General features: G+C 31.3%; 1 protein-coding gene, 1 long non-coding RNA gene and 2 other non-coding genes across 5 annotated transcripts in view; 3 read left to right on the top strand and 1 right to left on the bottom strand.

The window, feature by feature from the left end:
- LOC126742646 (peptidyl-alpha-hydroxyglycine alpha-amidating lyase 2-like) overlaps positions 1–17,484 on the bottom strand; it is a 32,134-nt gene extending 14,650 nt beyond the window's left edge. Inside the window, exons 1-5 of one of the 2 annotated variants that reach the window (XM_050449378.1) lie at positions 17,175–17,484; positions 6,738–6,925; positions 6,052–6,250; positions 2,414–2,615; positions 2,162–2,353 (exon numbers count right to left, since the gene is read on the bottom strand). In XM_050449378.1, coding sequence (XP_050305335.1) covers positions 2,162–2,353; positions 2,414–2,615; positions 6,052–6,250; positions 6,738–6,925; positions 17,175–17,342 — 949 coding nt within the window. In that variant the 5' untranslated portion in view covers positions 17,343–17,484. Of the gene's footprint in view, positions 1–2,161; positions 2,354–2,413; positions 2,616–6,051; positions 6,251–6,737; positions 6,926–10,856; positions 11,091–17,174 lie in introns of those variants that run through there. The other variant, XM_050449379.1, reaches the window with a different exon arrangement.
- Positions 919–992, top strand: Trnan-guu (transfer RNA asparagine (anticodon GUU)). Its single transcript has one exon. It is a non-coding gene; the product is annotated as a tRNA-Asn (tRNA).
- On the top strand, positions 6,346–6,418 carry Trnar-acg (transfer RNA arginine (anticodon ACG)). Its single transcript has one exon. It is a non-coding gene; the product is annotated as a tRNA-Arg (tRNA).
- Positions 7,185–9,137, top strand: LOC126742652 (uncharacterized). Its single transcript, XR_007662627.1, has 4 exons — positions 7,185–7,637; positions 7,697–7,841; positions 7,893–8,084; positions 8,163–9,137. It is a non-coding gene; the product is annotated as an uncharacterized LOC126742652 (long non-coding RNA).
- Positions 17,485–21,094: the final 3,610 nt, after the last annotated feature.

Raw genomic sequence — 21,094 nt, 5'->3', positions numbered from 1 at the left:
TTGGTCCTTGCACAAAATCTTCGTTTCTGTCCAATGTATGTTGTGGCCATCGGAGTGTGTTCTACTATTTCTCTGTAACCTCTACTTTCGATGTTCTTTTGTCCTGACTTCCAGTGGTCGCTTTGTCTCGCCTATTTAGGACTCTCCACATTTACAGAGGTTTGATATCGCAATTCTTCGTGTCCAATAGATATCTTGGCTTTATGTCTTCAATATTAAAAACCTCATATGGTTTCCATACTCACGGAAGGCAGTTTGCTGTGGCTCTTCTCTTTCCTTGTCATGTCTTCGGCTTTCTTGTATATACTTGTCTTCATTAGTTTGCTTGGATACCCGCTTATAAGTCTTTGGTGATGTTTTATATTTCCCAACTTTGTTAAACTAGGATGTCTATTAATGTTTTTTACAAGAACATCTAAGAAGAGTACAGTACACGAGGGGCTAACTCAGTTTCCAACTCCATTGTGAATATTAATGATTGGTCCAAGGTTATTAGTGTGCTTTAGAAAGTTTGCTACCTCTGTATAATTTTTATACCAAATACGCTACTATTGCAGAAAACGACAAGCCCATTAGAAGTACATACTTTGTCCTCAGCGTAAAATATATTTCTTAATTGAAAGGAGTTGCGAAGACAAACCTCTTAAAGGCCCATCACTCCCTTCAGTGGGAGTTTAGTGGAGGAAGTGTTGGATGACTGGTTGGACATACTTCCCAACTGAAACGTCGTCCTAAATATAAAATAAGGATAATGAAAGTTCGAAAATTGGAAGTCCTAATTTTATTATTGTGTTAAGAAAATACTAAATAGGACGTAATTATACCGCATAACATTTTTGTATATGCAAAAAATAATGTAATGCAATTTACAATTTTATCACTCAGAATAATCATTTCATTTTCAAATTATCTCTCATCGCCTCCGTGGCGCAATTGGCTAGCGCGTTCGGCTGTTAACCGAAAGGTTGGTGGTTCGAGCCCACCCGGGGGCGAACTTTTTTGTTTTATATTCTTTTCTTCTTAATATGATTGTTATATTATACGTTAATAAAGTTTAGCGTCCTTATCGTGTTAAATGGAGAGAAAGTGTAACAGGTTAAGCACCTCAAATTAAACTATTTTTTTATCCAGAAGTAACAAATTCAAAACAAAAATACCACGATAATTTATAGGCCGAAAACAGCTCGCAGTTACATATAGCGGCGAGTTTTGAGTTTGTTGCCATGAATTGAGCGAGCAGCTTGTTTTTTACTGGTTTTTTAAACAGCAACAGTCCTAAAGATCGGCATTTCTCTTTCTATACTTTCTCTTCTTTTTATATTATTTTTGGATATTTCTTAGAAGAGGTTTTTCTAAATTTTCTTCCACAATCGATTCCCATAGTCAGTTCCCAAACGTTAATTTTCCCGAACGATCACTCTCCCGAATTGCAGCTGTCCCGAACGATTTTTCTTTTCCGAATTATGGTACTCCCGAACAACATTTTTCTCGAATCACTGTTATCCCGAACAGAATTTTTACCGAACTTTTAAATTACTTAGGTCAATAGAAATTGGCGTTTTTCTTTAAACAAAAATCGTTGGACGGAAATATTGAGTAACCCAACCGCGACTAAATTTTATTGCTGGATTAAATATTAATGCTCAAAAAAAATTGTTGTTCGGGAGAAATACCATTCGGCAAAATGGTTTCGAGAAACAAATTTTCGGGAATCGGCATTCGGGAAGACAGGAGGAAACGCCGTTTTCCCGAATGCTGAATCATTTGAAAAAAATCAAATCAAAATTCAAGGCTGTTTTTTAAATTCTTTAGTTTTAAGCGTTGCCACTAAACTTATTAAAAATTTAAATATTGTTTGTTTGTTTTTTAATTCCCTTTTTTTTAAGAAATTGAAGTGAAAAAGCGTTTTTATTTAATTTTTTTTTATTATACTTAATATTTGTTTAAAATTCCAAATATTCGCCCACTCTATAATTTTAAATAGGTTTTCATCTCCCAAGTAGAAAATTAAAAATGTAACGATCAAATTTTTCAAAAACTATTTAAGAAGATCTTTAAAAAAATGTCGTATCTAACCTAATATAGAGTATATAAGCTCTATTTTTGAGTCAAAAAGTGTAACTTTCCCCACTCGTTAAATGCTGTTTTTTGACTATCCTACCTTTTGCCGCAACAGCAAAAAGCCGACCCATATCAGGTTGCGAGATCGTCAATGCAGGTTCTTTTGTACCCTTAACGCTATACAACCCGGCCCTAGGACAAACTACCCTCATATTCTCCCTATCGGCGATACAAAGGCGATCCATGGGCTCAATTAACGCTAGAGAATGAGGTACTTGAAGGGACAAGAATTCTACAAAAATAATTTATTAGTTCATTCAATAGTACACCTAGGGTAATAAATAAAATTTACCGGGAGGGTTTGGCATAATTTTTAATAGGCCACCTGCCGCATTATATTTTAAAATTCTACTATTGCAGTAGCCATCTGCGATAAAAATTTCTCCGGTGGTTGCTACTGCAATGGAAGTAGGTTTACATAGGTGACGTGCATCGGTTCCTGGGACAAAGAGTTCTCCGAATGTTAGTGTTGGTTTTATTTCGCCAGGTTTGAACTGGAAATGGAACAAAAATAATAAATAAATATATATATGAAATACTTTTCAGCTCTTCTAGGTAAACTCAGTATATTTGCCTAATGCTATAGGATTGGAGAACTAATGGTAACCGAACTTTAGTTTTGGCATGAGATTTATAAAATGTTATACTAAATTATACCAGAAATATATTCCGAATAAAAAATATATTATTGGAATTAAAAGAACAAAAAGCGAATGGGGAACATACTTGTAAAAGAATACCTGGAATATTCATGGAGTAGACAAAATATTCATTTGCGAAACACATTATATAACTAAAAGTTTTTTTTGCATGTTTAAAAAAAATATGATAGTATTATTTTTCAGGCAGGTGAAGAGTTAATTATAAATATACCGGACCGGCTAACTAAGGTCTTGGGTTCGAAAATCAATTTATAAACTTGCAAGAATAAATCTAAGTCACACGATAAAAAGAGAAGGATGATGAGAACGTTTTTCTTACTTCCCTTCTAGTAACAATAGTTTGACCAAAATTAAACCAAGATATAGCCAAGACTAAGAATTTTTGCATTTTCCTTCCCCTGGGAGGAGACTTGCACTTGGCACTTGCTCCTGAGCAAGTGTAAGTGGGGAATCAAAGCATTGTCATTCCCTCTTCAATTTAACGCTTTGCCTAGGAATTTCTGTTGCAAGTTTTTTTGATGGCCTGCGTCTACAATGTCCATTTGGTCGACTACCACGCATATCCTAGATACGAATTCAAAGATGGAGTCGAAAATCACCAGGTACTGGAGATAGTAAGGAGTAAGCTGAGGTGAGAGGTGGAGATTTTGAGGAGGATGGCATTGTTAAACTGTCCAAGGTTGATGCTCATGATGTCTCTGTCCAGATTGCCATCCATGGTCTCCTTTAAGGTATTCATGGACTAAATTTTTAAGGTGGAATAGCTGGTGTGATATGCCATTGTCTTCTTTCCTTAGTTTATGTAGCTTTTTTAGCTTATGTAGTGTCTCTGTTCGTCTTGTTGTTTTCTTTGTTTTTTGTGTTTTTAATAAAAAAGTTTTTTCTGATAAAATTATTACTTCTATTTAAAAAAATTTATTACCTTATTAATTAATAAGTAAAAAAATTATTAATTACTTACATGGTCTCATTAAAATATACAATTTCCATACTAACCTTTAATACAATCAGATCAATATGAACAGAAATATTCAGGAAAAAAAATAAATAGGCAGGTACAATCTCAAAGGAGTTTGCCAGGCCGGTAGAGCAGCATGTATCAGTACTCTTCTAACATAGACATAGGTTATTAAAATAATATGTAAGCTAAAAAAAATGTTTTCCTAATGTAATAATATTTTTAAAAAAACTATTAAGACCATTAGTCAATGATGCGGTTAATAAAAAGCTCAAAAGATAAGAGGTTGGACCAGATTTAGTAAACCAAAGGCTTTAAAGACCTTCCAACCAAATTTACACAGGAAGATTTCCAACCAAATGGCTTAATTCTTCTTTTATCCCTCTCCCAAAAAAGAACAACTCAATAAGTCGTGAAGATCACATATTAATCATTGATAAGTCAGACTTTAAAGGTGTTTTTGAAGGTCGTTCACTACCGAATTTCTACAAAATCTGAAAGCGCTATTGGATCCTCGCAATTTGGATTTAGAAGAGATCTTGATACGAGAGAGGCTGGTCGCAATTTAAGTGTTGGTTCGGAACTATTACGATCAGAGAAAAGATGTAGTGATGTGCTTCGTAGATTATGAAAATGCAATTCATGAGAATGCAACATATAAATTGATCAAATGCTGAGGCGGCTTGACATAGGTCAAAGACTGTACAGCATCCAATCAGCTGCAGTGAGATTTGATAGCGAAGCTACAAAGGTACAGAAAATGATTAGGTGTAAGACAGGGCTGTGTCGTCTTCCTACTTTTGTTTAACATTTACTCTGAAAGCATCCCAAGAAGCTCTCCAAGGACAACAATCAGACATCGAAGTAAATGGCATAGGCATCAACAATATACAGTATGCAGGTGATAATGTCCTTATAGCAGATAATATGATTGATATTTTGCGCTTTAACATCAACATAAAAAAGACGAAGTTTCTAGTAATCACCCACAATTTAGATGAGCTCCAGAATGCAAAACTGTTATACAATAGTGAAGACATAGAACCACTAAAAAAGTTTAACTATCTGGCGACTTGGTTACACGCCGGAGAGAAAAAGCGGGGAGCTTCATGAAATTCAAAAGCTCTTTAAAAGAAAAAGGGGTTTAGGCAGAAAGAGGATGTGGTGGGTGAACCATCAAACATTGGGCAAAAATAGGAACCACATTAAGATAATTAGTTCACACCACCAGAGATGGGGACAAATATCCAGAAAGGCAAACATTTATTACTGGATAACAGCGGAAGAAAAAAAGAATAATGCAGCAAATATAAATAAATATAAAATATTATTTTCAGAAAATTCTCATTGAGGAATTTTTGTTGGTTAAACAAATACAAAATATTCTAGGAACGTTTTATTTATGTATTTAGATTTATTGAAAAATAATAAATATGTAGGAATTATGGATTTTTAGTTAAAAATAGTGCATCAGAAACGAAATATTTTTGCAAGTGGTTTTAAGAATGTGGTAGAATAGGAGTTATATCAGATCATTTTAGAATTCAGTATTGGGCACTTTTTGAAATCAGCGAATGTTACACAAAAAAGACAAACGTCAAATATTTTTTTAAAGGATTGAATTTTTTTTTTACTATCCATATGGTAAAGCAAATATTTTATAAAAATTCGGAAAACGGTATTTTCTACTATGACATTTAAATGTATGGTTTCTCAAAATTTGTAATACAAAGAAATATTCTCGAAAGTTATGATTTTTCAAAATATTCTATAAAAAAAGGATTTCTGAAAATTTAAGGCTGAGCAAATTATACTGGAAAAATGTACATACATTAAGAACAAGCTTCTTTTATTTTAAAATAAAGTATAATTTTTTTTAAAAGTTAAAATTATATTTCCTAATAATAAAATAATTATTATTTTTTAAATGCACTCAAAACTATATTAAAATATTTTTATTATAGTTTAGGATCATATTTTTCAGGAAAGAGTATCTTGATTTGAATAACCTAATTTTAACTTAAAATTAATTATCAAGATAATTTAAAATATGTGAAAAAAAATGACACGCATGAATAAAAAAAAAAATTCCGTATTATGCGAATATTCTCATTGTCATACATTTCGATATATATTTACTATAATCTCAGAATATTTGCAAAATATTCCCTCCTGCTCACATTAGATATAACTATATACCTAATATATATTTTTTAATACTTAAGACATAGTCACAGATTTACAGAATACTGATTTATACAGATTTACAGAATATATTCTGTAAATCTGTGATATAGCGATCTATATTACCTTAAATGCTTGATGCATGGCAACGTCGGTCAACCAAAGGTTATCATGCCTATCAATAGTTAAACCATGAGGCATATAAAACAAACTAGCACCCCATCGTCCCAATATGCTACCGGTTTGTGGGTCTAACGTGAGAACAGTGTGATCCTTGATAGGTCCTGATGGAATTTGTTGATAGTGGTGGGTTTCGTTGAAAGTACTAAAAATTAAATGCAATGATTTTTGAAGAGGTTTTAACTGCCGTGTAAATGTACTCCAAGTTCTATTTCCTCGAGTCTGTCTGAATCAGCACGAGGCCCTGTGGCGCAACGGATAACGCGTCTGACTACGGATCAGAAGATTCCAGGTTCGAATCCTGGCAGGGTCGCAAACTTTTTCATTTTTTTAATTAAATTTTTATTTTTCAATTATACTTAAGATATTTCAAACTATTTTGTTGATTTTTCTGAATGTTTTTAATTTGACAAATCATCAAAAACTGTTTAAAGGGGTAACATGTTAACCCCAACATACGAAAATTATCGATATTTTTTGCATTCTCACACATTTTAATAAACATCAAATGACGCAACTTTGTCCTAATTTAACCGACCTTCTTTCTATCTTTTACGATTTTCGAGCTATTCTTATCGTGTGTCATTAATTATAACTACCATAAACTGTAATCTATTTATACATATACTTACAAGATATTCCATGATCGGTCCGCCCTATGAAAAATTACTGGCTGAAGGGCAGAATTTACAGAAACAGCACTTACTTGGCCAAGTTTCAAATCTTCTTGTGGCCAATTTTTGACAGCCCTTGGCACATCTGGCTTATCTATTGCATGTTCTTCGGGTGTAAATTGCTGGGCATTTTCAAGCTCATCACCCTAAATTAAAGAAAAATTAATGTAGTTTAAAGGGATTTATGTGATGAATCGGAAGCTTCTGAAACTAATTATTAAATAATATATTTTATCAAAGAATTGTGTTTAAATTTCATTAAATATTTAGAACAATCACGTACATTTATATATATATATATATATATATATATATATATATATATATATATATATATATACGTTTTTAATATCTTTATATATATGTATGGACGTGATAGCTTTCAGTTTACACTTGATTTATCTATCGATGGGTAAAGATCATATTAATGTAATTAGACTAATGGTGTCACTATTAGTCAATTTGTCAACAGTTTTGTGCGATTGCGAATAACTGTATTGTCAGTATATTTAGCAAATAGCTTTCATAAGTTTCTTAATATTTGCTTTTCGAGGATGATAAGTACATTTAACCATATTTAAAGGCCAGTCGAATCATATTATTTAACCTTAGCATTATCTTGAAAAAGATTGATATTAAATCAAGTTTTTCAGCCCTTAAAGAAAAGATCTTTCCTAAAAAAAGTTCAATTCGGCAACCAGCAACCAGAGATCATTCTGGTGATATACAAGGATGGAATAACTTTAGAAGAGTTTTGATGAAAAATCACCCACTATAGTTCTAATATCTCGTAAAAGGAAATAGAGCTTTCCTTATATTTTTAGTAATCCTTGTAGCCTTTTTCCAGAACTAATTGTGGTAAGGAATAGCTTAGCTATAAAACACTAATATGATTTTATTTTTATTTTTTTTATTAGGATTTAGCCATTGTAATTCCCTTTATTAATTTTACTTCAGCGTTCGATAATACTAGAGCAGTTACCTTTTCCTAAGTTAAATGATAAGACACACATTTAGCTTCACGAGTTCTTTTGTAAGGAGTTCTAGTACAAAAAAGACTAGGTAAAATTCTACTTAAATTTCTTAAAGGAAAATATAAAAATGTTGGTTTAGTTTCAGCGTTAGCCAGATCTACTTGGCTGCATGTGGATTTGTGAGGCAGTGAGCAACCAAACAGGCTGTTATGCAAATATCGCGTCGATCTGTCGTGACCCACCGAGGCTTTCTAGAGGTCAATAGCCCTCGAAAAACCAATGAGACATTCTGAATTGAAAGACTTAATGGCACTATATGGGGAAACTATAGGTATTACCCATATATTTGATATAAATGCCAGTATCCGTTTAAAAGACCGGTTACTAGCTCAATTTTGCGTCTTTTTAGGCGCAGTAGTTATCTAATGGGACAGGCAGAGAGTCTACCTATTTGTGCCTTAGCCTGTCCATTGTCAGGTACTTGTCTAACAGACTCTTCATTCATGCTACAGCTACACATTTTGCTATACCGATTATAAGTTCGGGGCCTACCAGCTATTTCACGGATAGGGGTGTAGCAAGGGACTTCGCTTTCTCGTTTTCAACATAGCCAGGCACAGACAAGCTGAACCAAGCAGGCTACCTTCACCAGGACCTTTATGCACTCCAGTACGAGCTTGGATTTTTGTCCGTAATAGAGCTAATGGCAGCCTTGCTGTCTAAGCACATGGATATGACTGTATCGCGGTGTTGGCAGTTTAGGATTTTCTGTTCGCATTTCAGTACAGCGAGGAAGGCTGGAAGAGAGTAGCGTGCATACCCAACGAATATACCTGTATGCTGGCATATGAAGCTCCCTTCAGAACTCTGTACCAACTCTATTATTTTGGAGCCATCTGTATACCAAATGGTCCCTTTGGCAATGTAGACCCAATGGAGTCCTGCTTCTCCTCTTGGCCTGCACAAAACCCTTGCAATTCACGATCTCAGTCTCACTGTCCATCAGAAGGAGAGAACATTCCTATACGACCTGTGTTCAGATTTTTGCATGACTAGTCTCACCAGCCCGTCACCAAGGACATGTAGCCTATGCATAGTCCTCTCATGAAATCAATAGCATAAAATAAAGAATACAAGACGTGTCTTTTAGGAAAATGAAAATAACATACACATTAAATCACAAAACTAAAGAGGATTCCTTGCAAATATCAGATATACACCCAGTATACAACCTCCACACATGTTTTCTTTCATATTTTTGGGTAAATTTCATCAGCTATTACTGCTATTAATATACTAGTTAAGTATATAATTTTCAGGTGATTACTTAATTACGACAATAAAAGGTTTATTTATATATCAAAATTTAATAACAAAAATACTTTACAAATACTAATTATGGACAGATTTATTATTGCTTCTTTAATATAAATTTACAATATAATATATTACGTTTTGCAAAAAAAGAGTGATTTTATTAGTAAAACGACCCACTGAAGAGACGACATTATCACAACAAAAACTTTAATTTATTTTTTTAATTAAAAGTTAATTTTCTTTATTTTTCTGTTATAATTTATCTCTATATGATGTGATAAATGTGACTATCTGTGATTACAAGTAATTTACGTTAAAAAAAACCAGTTTCATAATGTCATGAAAATTTAGTTTGATGAGTAGATATAATAGATTTACTAGAAAGACAACCGGAACATCCAATTTTCCTCAGTAAAAAGGACAAATTATACATTTGATTTTTACCGGAATCAATGTCTCAAGAAACTAAGATATCTGTTGTATTCAACGAAAACAAAAAAAAATACAAAAATTATAAACATAAATTGTACAAAAATAAAGAGTACAAATACTGTGATATACCTGTGGAAAATTTAATGATTTAATCAGGAAGGTCGCAGAGAAACTGAAGATATTGTAGCTCATTTAAAGAAACTAAAGAGATCCTTTACGAGTATCAGAATAAGGTTAATACATTATGGTCGCTTAAAGCTTACTTATAATAAAAGAGGCCAACTTTTGTAAATAAAATCGATCACTTAACCCACAATTACAAATCAAGAAAATTATGAATAGAAAAAGGAAGCTTAATATTGAGGTCAACAAGAATTTTAAAATAGAGAATAAGCAAATAGTTATTAATAAATTGTCCATAGTAAAAAAGCCATAATAAAAAAAAACTTAATAAATTCAAAATTTGTCAATATTTACCAAAGAACAAGCTTTTAAAAATTCCAGAAAGAGCATAAAGCACTAGTAATAAAAGAAAAAGTACAGAAACATTACGTTCTAATGAGAAAAAGAAACTGGAGACACTGTTCTATTTTATCAAGGAAGTTATGATATTAGATGGCATATAGATATGAGATATGAGAATGATGAAAACTTTGGTATTTCAGCTGAATTACAACCTAATATTTTAATGGAAGGATTGGAAAACAACTGTTAAATATTTACCTGAGAATCAGTCAACTTGTACCAATATTCTCAGTAAAACAACATATTACTAAAAAAGGAATATACTGATGGAAATATAAGTCTTGAAAAAGAAAACATACATGTAAATCCCAAGGAAACAATCTATCCAAAACATAAAAAATTAATTTCATCAGTTACCATTACTGATATATACTAATAAAACAGATATTTCAGTTAAGTGAGGTGACGCAAATTTTATTTCTATAACTCTAATGTTTGTGACATTCAAAGAAATACCGCAATAAACGGGAAAACGTGAGTGCTTTGCAAATATTAATATGAGATAGATTTATTGATGTTTTGTCAATAAAATGAACAATATTAACTCAAGTGCTGTCAAGGGGGCTGAAAATGCCATTTCCATTTATCGAGATCCATATTCATTACCAATTTAATTGGTTTCGTAGTTTATCTTCGCTAAGCTTGACCCCATAACTGGAATATCTGTAGTAATATTACGATTAAATTAAATTTTACGGAAAATATGTGAGTCAGTAGAGGGTCTGAAACTTATTAGCTGATAAGAAAACCTCAGTCAAAATTATTTTCCTAACGTTTTTATGTTTATGATCTATAAATATTTTATAAATATTATTTCAAATTCACTTACCCGGCCAGCGCTTGCTAAAACAATAATTACCAGACCGAAAAATGATAAAGTGCAAATAGCGATTAGCCAATTTCGCGACATAATTCCATTTATTTACTATTTTAATATAGAAAATTTAAAAACCAAGTTTCTAATTCACCGTCCATTGTTACTCGCGGTAATGGTGTTATTTGTTCTTTTCTTGTAATACCTATGATGGCGTCGCGGTCACTTGCGCGGTACTACCGCTAATGTATGAAAGTCAATCGCAACCGGTACCATTTTACTGGAGCAAGATGTGCAGTCATATCGGGTATGTTCACTTCGTACTTTTTAGGAATCACTTATTTGACCTAATAGTAGGAAGAGAAAAAAACAAAATTATGGAGGATATAGGTTCTTAGACGTACTTATTTTCTGAAGGTTCTATTGGTCATTTTTTCAAGTAAAGTAATATCAGCAGATTAGAAAATGGGGCATCGGGATATGAAATGTAGTACCACCAGTCATTCTGCTTCACACTTTGACAGACGATCTGCGAGATGTTATATGTGAGAATGCAAAAAAAGGTTTAAACTCGCTTTATGTATAGAGAGAGAGATTGAAAGAGGTTTTGGATTGAGTTGAGGATTGAAAAGCTAGTAGCTATAATTTTTAAGACAAGCACAGATATACAAATATTCAGAAAGTCAAGGTTATAGGGATGGTGCCAAAAGGTATACTATAAAAGAGGATTCTGTATAACTTCATGCCAGTTATCTAACAAAAGGCATTGGACTAAACACTATGGTAGTCGAACACTCACAAACTCCATTTCTCAAACTGAGCTCTACTTACGCTTTGGATGCTTATCAATATGCCAAGAGTTCTTCATAAAGCATACAGAGGAGAGAGAGAGAGAGAGAGAGTCACTCTTTCATCACATAATTCTAAATTCAGCACTAACTATCTTAGACCTTAAACTATAATAAAATAATTAGAATTACACTATCAAATTCTCATAGAATTAGCGTCAATAAATAGACTTAGCTGGATCAGAAATATAACAGTAAAGAAGTCCATTGCTACCTACTCCTTTGTCAGAAAGGCTGTAGACATTCTTAAATTTTCTTTGTGTCTCTAACCATGGTGATAAACCTAAGTAATAAACGGTAATAAAATCTGGTTTGGTTATAATGAAAAATGTTAAAAAGTTGCTGTGATATTGATGAATACCGTTTTGGACGCCAGGTAGTTAGGTAGCACCAGGTAAGTGTTCAGAGCAGTACCACCTGGACTGGATTCAACTACTAAGCAGCAGATGAATAATCGATATGGCGAGGAAGCGACTTCCCAAGAAAAACAATATTTAAGAAGAGTAAATTACAAAGAAGTAATTCAACTCAGTTGACCACTGCCGCGAGTTACTGTGGGCGGTGTAGAAAATTAATTTATTTCGGTCGACATGGATTTCATTCGTTTGCTTTTTTGTAACGAGTCGAATATAAGACTTCCAAGAGTGAAGACGTATGAATTCCTAGCCGGATATTAATTAAATTTCTATTTATAGGGTAAAGTTTCAAGCTTTAATAGGATATGCCTTTCGAAGTGGTTTATTTTAATGAAAAGTTACATTAATATTCAAACTCTGTAAAATATTTACAGGGTATTGAAAAGTAAGTATAAGTATGTATCTTTATCTTATTTGTATCCTTACTTTTAGTTGAGATATTGATAACCGAAAGCTCTTGGCTAAGTTTAATTTTTTGCCCAGTTAGCCAGTCTACCGCATTGTGGTTATGGTGAAATTAAAAGTCCAACATTTTCCTGGTCTGAGCTCTCTTTCTGTTTCATGTAGGTTCATTGTGGCTTTGATTGTAAGTTAACTGACTTGCCACTTAAGATATGGGTCTGCACAAAATGGTCCTGGTTCTTCCAGATCGTTGTTCGCAATTTAAAACTGAATATTCACCGAGAGTGAAAGCTACCAATATATCAAATACTCTATGACCCCAGTACCAAAATCCATGACAAGTTGTCGCAGATACAAAAGAAAATTATACATTTTAATACTTTTTTGCTTTAAAAAGTTATAAGGGCATACGAATTATACATGTATAAAATGTATAATTTGTGATTCTACTTTATCCAGTCTGGGAGTTCTTCACTTCATGACCTATGAAAAACTAAAATACTGTTTCAGTAGTAAAGTATTCGAAATTATTAATACATTAAAACTATCCAATAAAACTTTCGAAGTAAATCCAACCAACTGGTATGTCCCTGGAATCAACCATCCGTTAATAATGGGCACTATAAAGTATGTTCACCTTTTAAACAAAATTTGCTTCATTCACAGTACATCTTATATACCCAAATTCAGAGTCTTATTCTGAAACTCTTATTTGATATTGTACATATTCTTAAGAACTGGTATTAATGTATTTGTTCCTGGAATATAACCAATATATTCCTGGAACCAAACATTCATTACCGGCCACCAAGAAAATTTTTAAAGTTTTAACCAAAACATAGTTATTTGCTGTTATAAGTCTTGTAGCATGAACCAAAAAAGGATGAAAATATTATATATTATTGTATAGCTAAAATCTTCTTAGGCCAATACAACGGAATAAAGAATCTGCTTCATTCCCTTCATTACATTTTACTAGTTTATGCTCAAGATCTATATAAAATATGGATGTTAAGTTCATTCTTAAGTTATGCTGCTAAAAATGTTAAAAAAATAAATGAAAAGGTCCAGTAAAGCTTCTGGAATAAGTTTACCCAAATGAATTGTCCCTGGAATCAACCATTTATAAATGCTAATTAAAAGTTTTTTCACGTTTTAAATAAATTCTGGTTATTTGTAATGCTGCAGTTTTATGGCAAAAATCAAAAAACGATCAATCTATATTCCAAAATGAATACCATGAAATAAAACTTAATAAAAAATTTGCTTTACTGGCTTAAATATAATTTATTTGTATATATATCCAAGAGTTGTGCTTCAAATTATCTTCAAGATTGTTTTAATTTCCAATAAAAATCTTTAGTAAATTTCCTTGTCAGTGAAATATGTACAAGATCTATTGAAGGCAGTTTGGTCTTCATAATCTAAAGACAAGTTGGTAAGTTGTAAGAGTATCTAACCCTATTTTTGTTGTTTATCACAATGACAAAGTCTTTTATCCAGAAAATACAAAAACATACCAAGATTAATTATAAATTAAATACTCAAATAATAGATTTTTTCTATTATTACATATTAAAGATGCCCGCGCTTATTGCCATTTGAGCATAGGAGTCTTCAATAATTTTATTTCAATAAAACAATTTTTTATTTTCTTATTAGGTTTACTCTATTTTAATAATTAAGTGTTAATACTAAAAATTACAAAAATGTATTAGGATGGTTATTTATCATGTTTAGTTACCAAGCAAAGGTCAATAGATGCTAATGAATTTGTGAAAAAGGATTTAATCGACGGTATAAACAAAAAGAAAAACTTTAAGTCTTAGTCTTGAACATATAGATAATAAAGATATACATATTTTGCACCTACCGGAGTACAGGCCTGAGGCCTTAGACCTGCACGGTTTACATTAATAACAGTATTATTATTATTATAAAATTAACACAATTAAATTATTTTTGTTCTCTTGGAATAACTCATCTATTTTTAATTAAATAAATGTAATTATTTGGGTTTCAACCATAAGACCATTGTTATCGAATAAAATTTTTCTGATATTTTTAGATAAAAATACTGATTGAAGTTGGGGGGAGGAGAATTGAATTCAATAAGGGATATTGCTAAGAGAATTGTCCCAAAAATTGTGAAACACCAGAATCTGAAATAATTAAGTAGCTTACATTAACACAATTACAAGTTATTTGTACTTGTAATTGGAATCTTGTATTTTTTTAGAAAGAGCCAGCTCTAAGAAAAATAAAACATATAGAATAACAACAAGTGTGACTGAATATTCTTTATTTTTAGTTTTTTAGACATAAATATTTATTGCGTTTTGAGTTTAATAAACCATCAGTGTTTGTTTTTATTTTTTAAAGTATTCTTTTCAATTTAATTCAAACACTTTAAAACCTTTCAAAAAGAAATAATAAAACATGGTACCTGCTGCATACTAGTTTGTTTCTTAAAACCTTTATATACAAATGTTCTCAATTTAAACTAAGTAATATTTAATTTTTTTTTTGCCCTGCATGGTATTTTTAATTTTTATTGCAAAAGAATCTTGACGCGAATTTAATTTTAGGGAGAGAATAGAAAATTGTGCCTCCATAAATTAAAAAACGGACGCATGTCAATCGTTTATAATAGCCAATAAGAGTGTCAACTTTACAACTTTTAATTCAGAAAAAATGCAGTTTTTCAAAAGGTGTGGTTCCTTTTGGTTGTTGGGGTGAGATAAGCTTAATGATGAATCATCCCTTGACAAAAATATGGTGGTTCCAGTTTTCCCAACTTCTTTGACAGTTATTCCAAGCCGCATTTTTCCAACTCTTATATTTTAATACCCTCTATAAATAATTAGATACTATATATGATATATTTTAAAAGATGAAAAATTATTGCAGGCATCTGAATTAAATATGTCCCCAATATATGCAAAGCATTCAACGAGACCATCCGCAAGATCGTAGCTTTTATAATAGCCGAGATATGGCATTTTTGATGCCCATTTTTGGCCTCAAAAACGAGGTCGAAAAAATACTCGATTTCTTAGTTGTGGTCGGATTCCCTTATAACCCGGTATTTTCGGCTTCTATAAGATCTATCGGAAAAATTCCATCGGTTTTGTCTTAGTTTCGTCCTTTTGAATTCAACAGGACCATCCACCAGGTCATAGCTTTTATAATAGCCGAGATATGGCATTTTTGATGCCCATTTTTGGGCTCAAAACTGACGTCAAAAAAGTACTCGATTTCTTAGTTCTGCTCAGATTCCCTTATAACCCGGTATTTTCGTAATCTACTTGATGAGAACAATCCGCTGGTATAGTTAGTTTGAATTCGAAAAAAAAATATTTTTCTGAAAAAAATCGATACGGGACGGGTATACCCGAAAAACGAAAAAACCCAAACTTTGAAGGCTGATATTTCGGCTTTTATATTATCTATCGGGAAAATTCCAACGGTTTTGTCTTAGTTTCGTCATTTTGAATTCAACGAGACTTTACGCAAGGTCGTAGCTTTTATAATAACTGAGATATGGCATTTTTGATGCCAATTTTTGGCCTCAAAAACAAGGTCGAAAAAATACTCGATTTCTTAGTTCAAACAGATATGCCTAACATATATTTTAGAAAGTAAAATGATATTCCTGGCATATTCAGGGGATATGCCAATTAGATATTCTGGGCTGACGCATTCAATTTGTTTGTGCGGTTTGGCCGTTTGGGTAGTTATTTCCATTGCGGTCTTATAGGATGCATAAAAGAAGAATGAACAAATATACTTATGCAAGTTATTGCGCAAATTAAATATTCCAAATTATATTTATTATGCAATAAAATTTAAAAAAGATTTTCATTTACTTGAATATATTTTACTGGTATACGCACAAGATTCAAGAGATTTTTGGACTCTCTCTCTTACGAGTGTTTATTCTCATAAACTGCTGCATATTTAAGACATTCTGCCAATAATGTCTTAAATATGCAGCAGTTTAATGTAATTAATATGTCCAGTAAAGGTTTTGAAAAACACAACCAAATGAATTTAATTATTTTCGGAATTAACTATCAATTAGCAACCAAGAAATTTTCTTACGTTTTAACCAAAACCTTTCTTATAGCATGCATTAAAAAATGATGTAAACATGGTTATTCATAAAATTATGCAGTGTTATGTATTTAAGGAATTATTATTACGATACGTAAAGCTATAAACTGGGTCTTTGAAAAATTCCTGTTTTGGAGGTGTGAAATTTTGTATCACTCATAGACTGCATGTGGGTATTCACCATGTAGGAGTGAGAAAATGACGTAATTTTTTTATTCTAGGAAAAAATAATTTATATTTAATGTATATGATTTTGTGCTATAAAGGAACATCTTATTATATGATCTATCCACTTATTAGTAAATATAATAAACAATTAAACAGCATATTTGGAAAAATAAAAATACATTACAGCTTTCTATAATGCATATTATTTCAACAAAATAAGTTAGTATCAGTAGCATTTATTGGAATTAGAGTAGGTATATACAAATGAAATTATTATTCACAACATTGACATTAAAATTTTGACATGCCACTTAATAAAAAAGGTTTTCCAGTAGTAACAGTTACTAAAATATTTCCAATATTTAAAAACAGACCAAACTTACCTGCCTTACTGCCCGATTAAGGGATAACAGCTGCTGCACCTCGTTATAAAACCCTGCTTCATCTCCTGGTGCATATTCCAAAGGCACAGCGTCCAAAGAACCAAATAAACAACTTTTAAGACCCAACAGGACCAGGAAGGAAATTAATCGGTCAGATGTAAATGCCATGGCTTAGCTCACCCCACTGTTCCAGACTTCACACGGGAGAATCGATAAGAAATAAGGGATTTATTCAGCGCGCATGAGGACAGCAATTGCGCGACCTTGCCTGTTCGCGGCCAAACTTTATTTGGGTTTATATTTGTTTTTCTTTTTTTTTTAAACAAAGAAGCAAAGCAGAACAGGATTTTTGCCATGGGCTGTTAATTTTTTATCGCTTTTGGGTTTCATGTAACCGAATTACGTATGATATTAAAGAGTGATGATACACTGGCTGACTAAGTTAATCAGGTCAATATGTATGTTGAGATTAGTTATAAAGCGTAATAAAGCAAAATATTGTTGATTTAAATGATTTTTTGGGTAAATAGCAGACCAGGAACGCAATTTCGACAAAATTTCTAGTGTCTTTTATATCTCACAGTAAATAATATTGTCAGTTATTATTTAGGTTCAACTCCTTATGGAATAAAGAAAAACAAAAACCAATATTCAGGTTTATTTAAATATTTTTTTATTTAATGATTTTTATTTAATTTTTAAACTAAGGATAAAATCAGACTAGGATTTGTTTCATTTTGATACAAGGCCTCTTTTTGGTTACAAATTAACTAACAAGATTATTAGTTGGGTAAATATGAACCAAGGACGTTAGGTGAGTATCAATTATAAAACTAGACTGTTTGCTGAGTAATAATGAAACGAAATTAGTTAGTTATTAGAACATGAAGGCACACAAAATTAAGAAAGTAAACCAGTGACTGACAATAAACTTACGACAATTAGTAAGGATCTTACAGTATTATTACCTGCAATACAATAAGAAATATTGTGAAAGGAAGTGGAAAAAATTGAATTGAAAAGAAGGAGATACTTTATTTTAAAGTTCTAAATGGCCTTAGTTTATTAATATTTTTAGACTTTTTTCCAATTTTTACGAATATAAGAATTGGCATAATTTGAACTACTAATAATTCGTTATTTGCCATATAATGTTTAAACTCAGGTTTTTCCTATTGTTCATGTAATGTACTTATCATAAGTAAAAACATACAATTTATTATTATCACTTAAATTTAATTCAAATTATTTATTGATGCTTTACATAAAACTTCACTTTATATCTCAAAGAAAAAAATAACTTTCTCCAAGAAATCATTCCATAGGAAATATGAGAGCGGTAGAGTGGCCTAAATAAGCCTGCAGGAGGACCCTTTGAGACACACATTCATTCACGTTACTCAGAATAAATATATTTTTACTACGGTTTTTTGAAAAGTAGATCCATGCAGGTGTTTCACCGGAGTTTGCAGTCCAGACTGACAACCAGAAAATGACTGAAAATGTCACGAAATCTGGCACTTATATTTCTCGTGTTAAAAAGTTCTTGTCAATATAAAAGAACGGCTAGTTAAAACTAAACCATAGTTTCTTAACTTACTTATGGTAATATTATTTACAAAAACCGTATACTGTGATACAAGATCAGCAATTAACCACAGCAATAGTTAAAGAACTGAGCTCTGGAAAATATTTACATTTACATCACCTTTTGCAGACTATATATACTCCATTTACCGTAGCTCTTTGAATTCAATTTTTAAGATCGAAGACAAACTAGAGTGGTCAAATCTGTATTGCCCAAGCGTTTTTATCAGTAAATCAGGTGACACAAAGTCGAAAGTCTCGTTTAAGTAACAGAAGATAGTTGTAAGTGGACTCATCAAAAGTACTGACAATGTTTGAGACCTATAAGATTATAAGGCCATATTTAAAACCAATTTGGCATCAACCATCATCACTGCATTTTTTCTGCGAAATATCATCTTGTCAAACGGCTTTTTGTGTTTACGCTCGATATTTGTGAATTTCTGTGTTTTTCTTTAGTTTTTGGTTTAAAAAGGAAAAAGGTGTCATTTGAATATTTTTGTGAACTGTAAATACGGATACTGTTATAATATCATATTAAGGGAGAATCGTCATCATAAACGTAGAATAGAGATGCATAGAAATAAACCTAAATAAAACTTAAACGTGAAATGCGTGTGAAATACAAAAATCCTATATGTTTAAATGCAAATATTTTTTTTAAATACTTATGTATTAATAGGCTATAAAGAATAAAAAACTAAAGTTTTGTTAATGGTTTTATTAACAGCATTGATTTTATGTTTTTTTATTGTCTTGGGAGAAAAATGGCATATTAACATTTTGAAAATGTGCATCTTAAAATATGACTTATTAAGAAATCTATAAAAAATATAAAATATTTATCATGTAATTATTCTTTGACGACGCCACTGCTAAAGATTTTTTGTGTTGGTATCCATCAAGAATGCGATCGAGCGGCGTTGCTATGTTATTGCTCTTTTCTCTAATATACGTTATCTACATTTATTTAACTTTGAGTATTGACTTCTTTATAGAGCATCTTATCATATTTTATTAAAAGGGAACGGTAGTATTGTCAACGGTAGTATTGACAAGGCTTAACTGTGAAATAAATGACAAATGTGTATGATATTATAAAATATATTTTTTAACATTTCTACATAAGCATTTAGCATCATTGCATCAGAGATGTTGCAAGCAAAAATCTCTGATGCAAGAACTGCCCATAGCTCCATGCCAATCCGAATTCTAGCCTTTTAATGTTCTAAGCCCGTTTTAATATTAAGACTTGTAGGATAATTTTATCATCTGCATTTTAGAAGCCTAAAACATTACTGGGATATCCTATATATGAAGATAAATGATCCCGTGCAATGTTTTTACATTTTAGTGAAATTCACATATTTCAATGACATTTAAATATTTTTAATTTTCTTTTAGTATTTAATTTTTTAATTTTCACAAGTATTTCTCTAATTTAAATTAAACAAAAAATCTATTTCCAATTTAAAGTTAATTCAAAATTTAGAAAAAAATCTTAAACTTTTTTTCACTAATAACTCACTTTTTAACTTAATTCAAAAATCTCTAAAAACAAATCATAACCATAAAAGAGCATTTTTTTAAAGACCAAAAATATATTTACGTTCTAAGAAAGTACCAGAAATGTACCAAACATTAAAATCTTTATGGTGCATTAATAGGATATCCGAGATAGATTGTTATTAGGGCTTTTGATATAAATTGGTGAGCCAAACACCCTGTATATATCTGCGGAACCATTTAGGAAGTATGTATTAATATTTTCCTATGTTAAAAATATTTGCAACTCTGTCTCTCATATTTGTAACCTCTACAACCTCTAAAGGTATACACTTAAATGCTATTTTTGAAATTTTAGATAAAATTTGAAAATATATTAATACACACTCACAAACGTATAAAATATAAATTATATTATTTATATCTACTTTCGGAATATCGAAGGGCAGGTTAAAACCGTAGCAAATAATCTATTATTGATTAAAATGTAATGAAATCTAATGAGATCTTAAGTGTTTTCTTTAGTGGCATATGAATGAGTTGAACTTGGTATGAACCTAACTATATTTTGCATAGCAAAAAAGGTAAACCTAACACTAGTCGTCTGTAATGAATGTTATTAAGTAATCGGAAGTGCATTTTTAGTAAAAAATGCGAATAGTTTTGGACACATCCTATACAAAAATATAAATTTATTTAATAATAACTTAAGTGAATTTCATATTATTTTCGTTTAAGCAGTGTTTAATCAATGACTATTTTTAGTAATAAAATCAGCTTCATGTGTATGAAAAAAGCGTCATTGAAAATATTTATTAGATAAAAAA

This window comes from Anthonomus grandis, chromosome 12, assembly GCF_022605725.1.
Source record: "Anthonomus grandis grandis chromosome 12, icAntGran1.3, whole genome shotgun sequence".
NCBI lineage: Eukaryota > Metazoa > Arthropoda > Insecta > Coleoptera > Curculionidae > Anthonomus > Anthonomus grandis.
The sequence above is the reverse complement of the archived record's forward strand: the minus strand, read 5'-3'. Positions and strand labels throughout refer to the sequence as shown.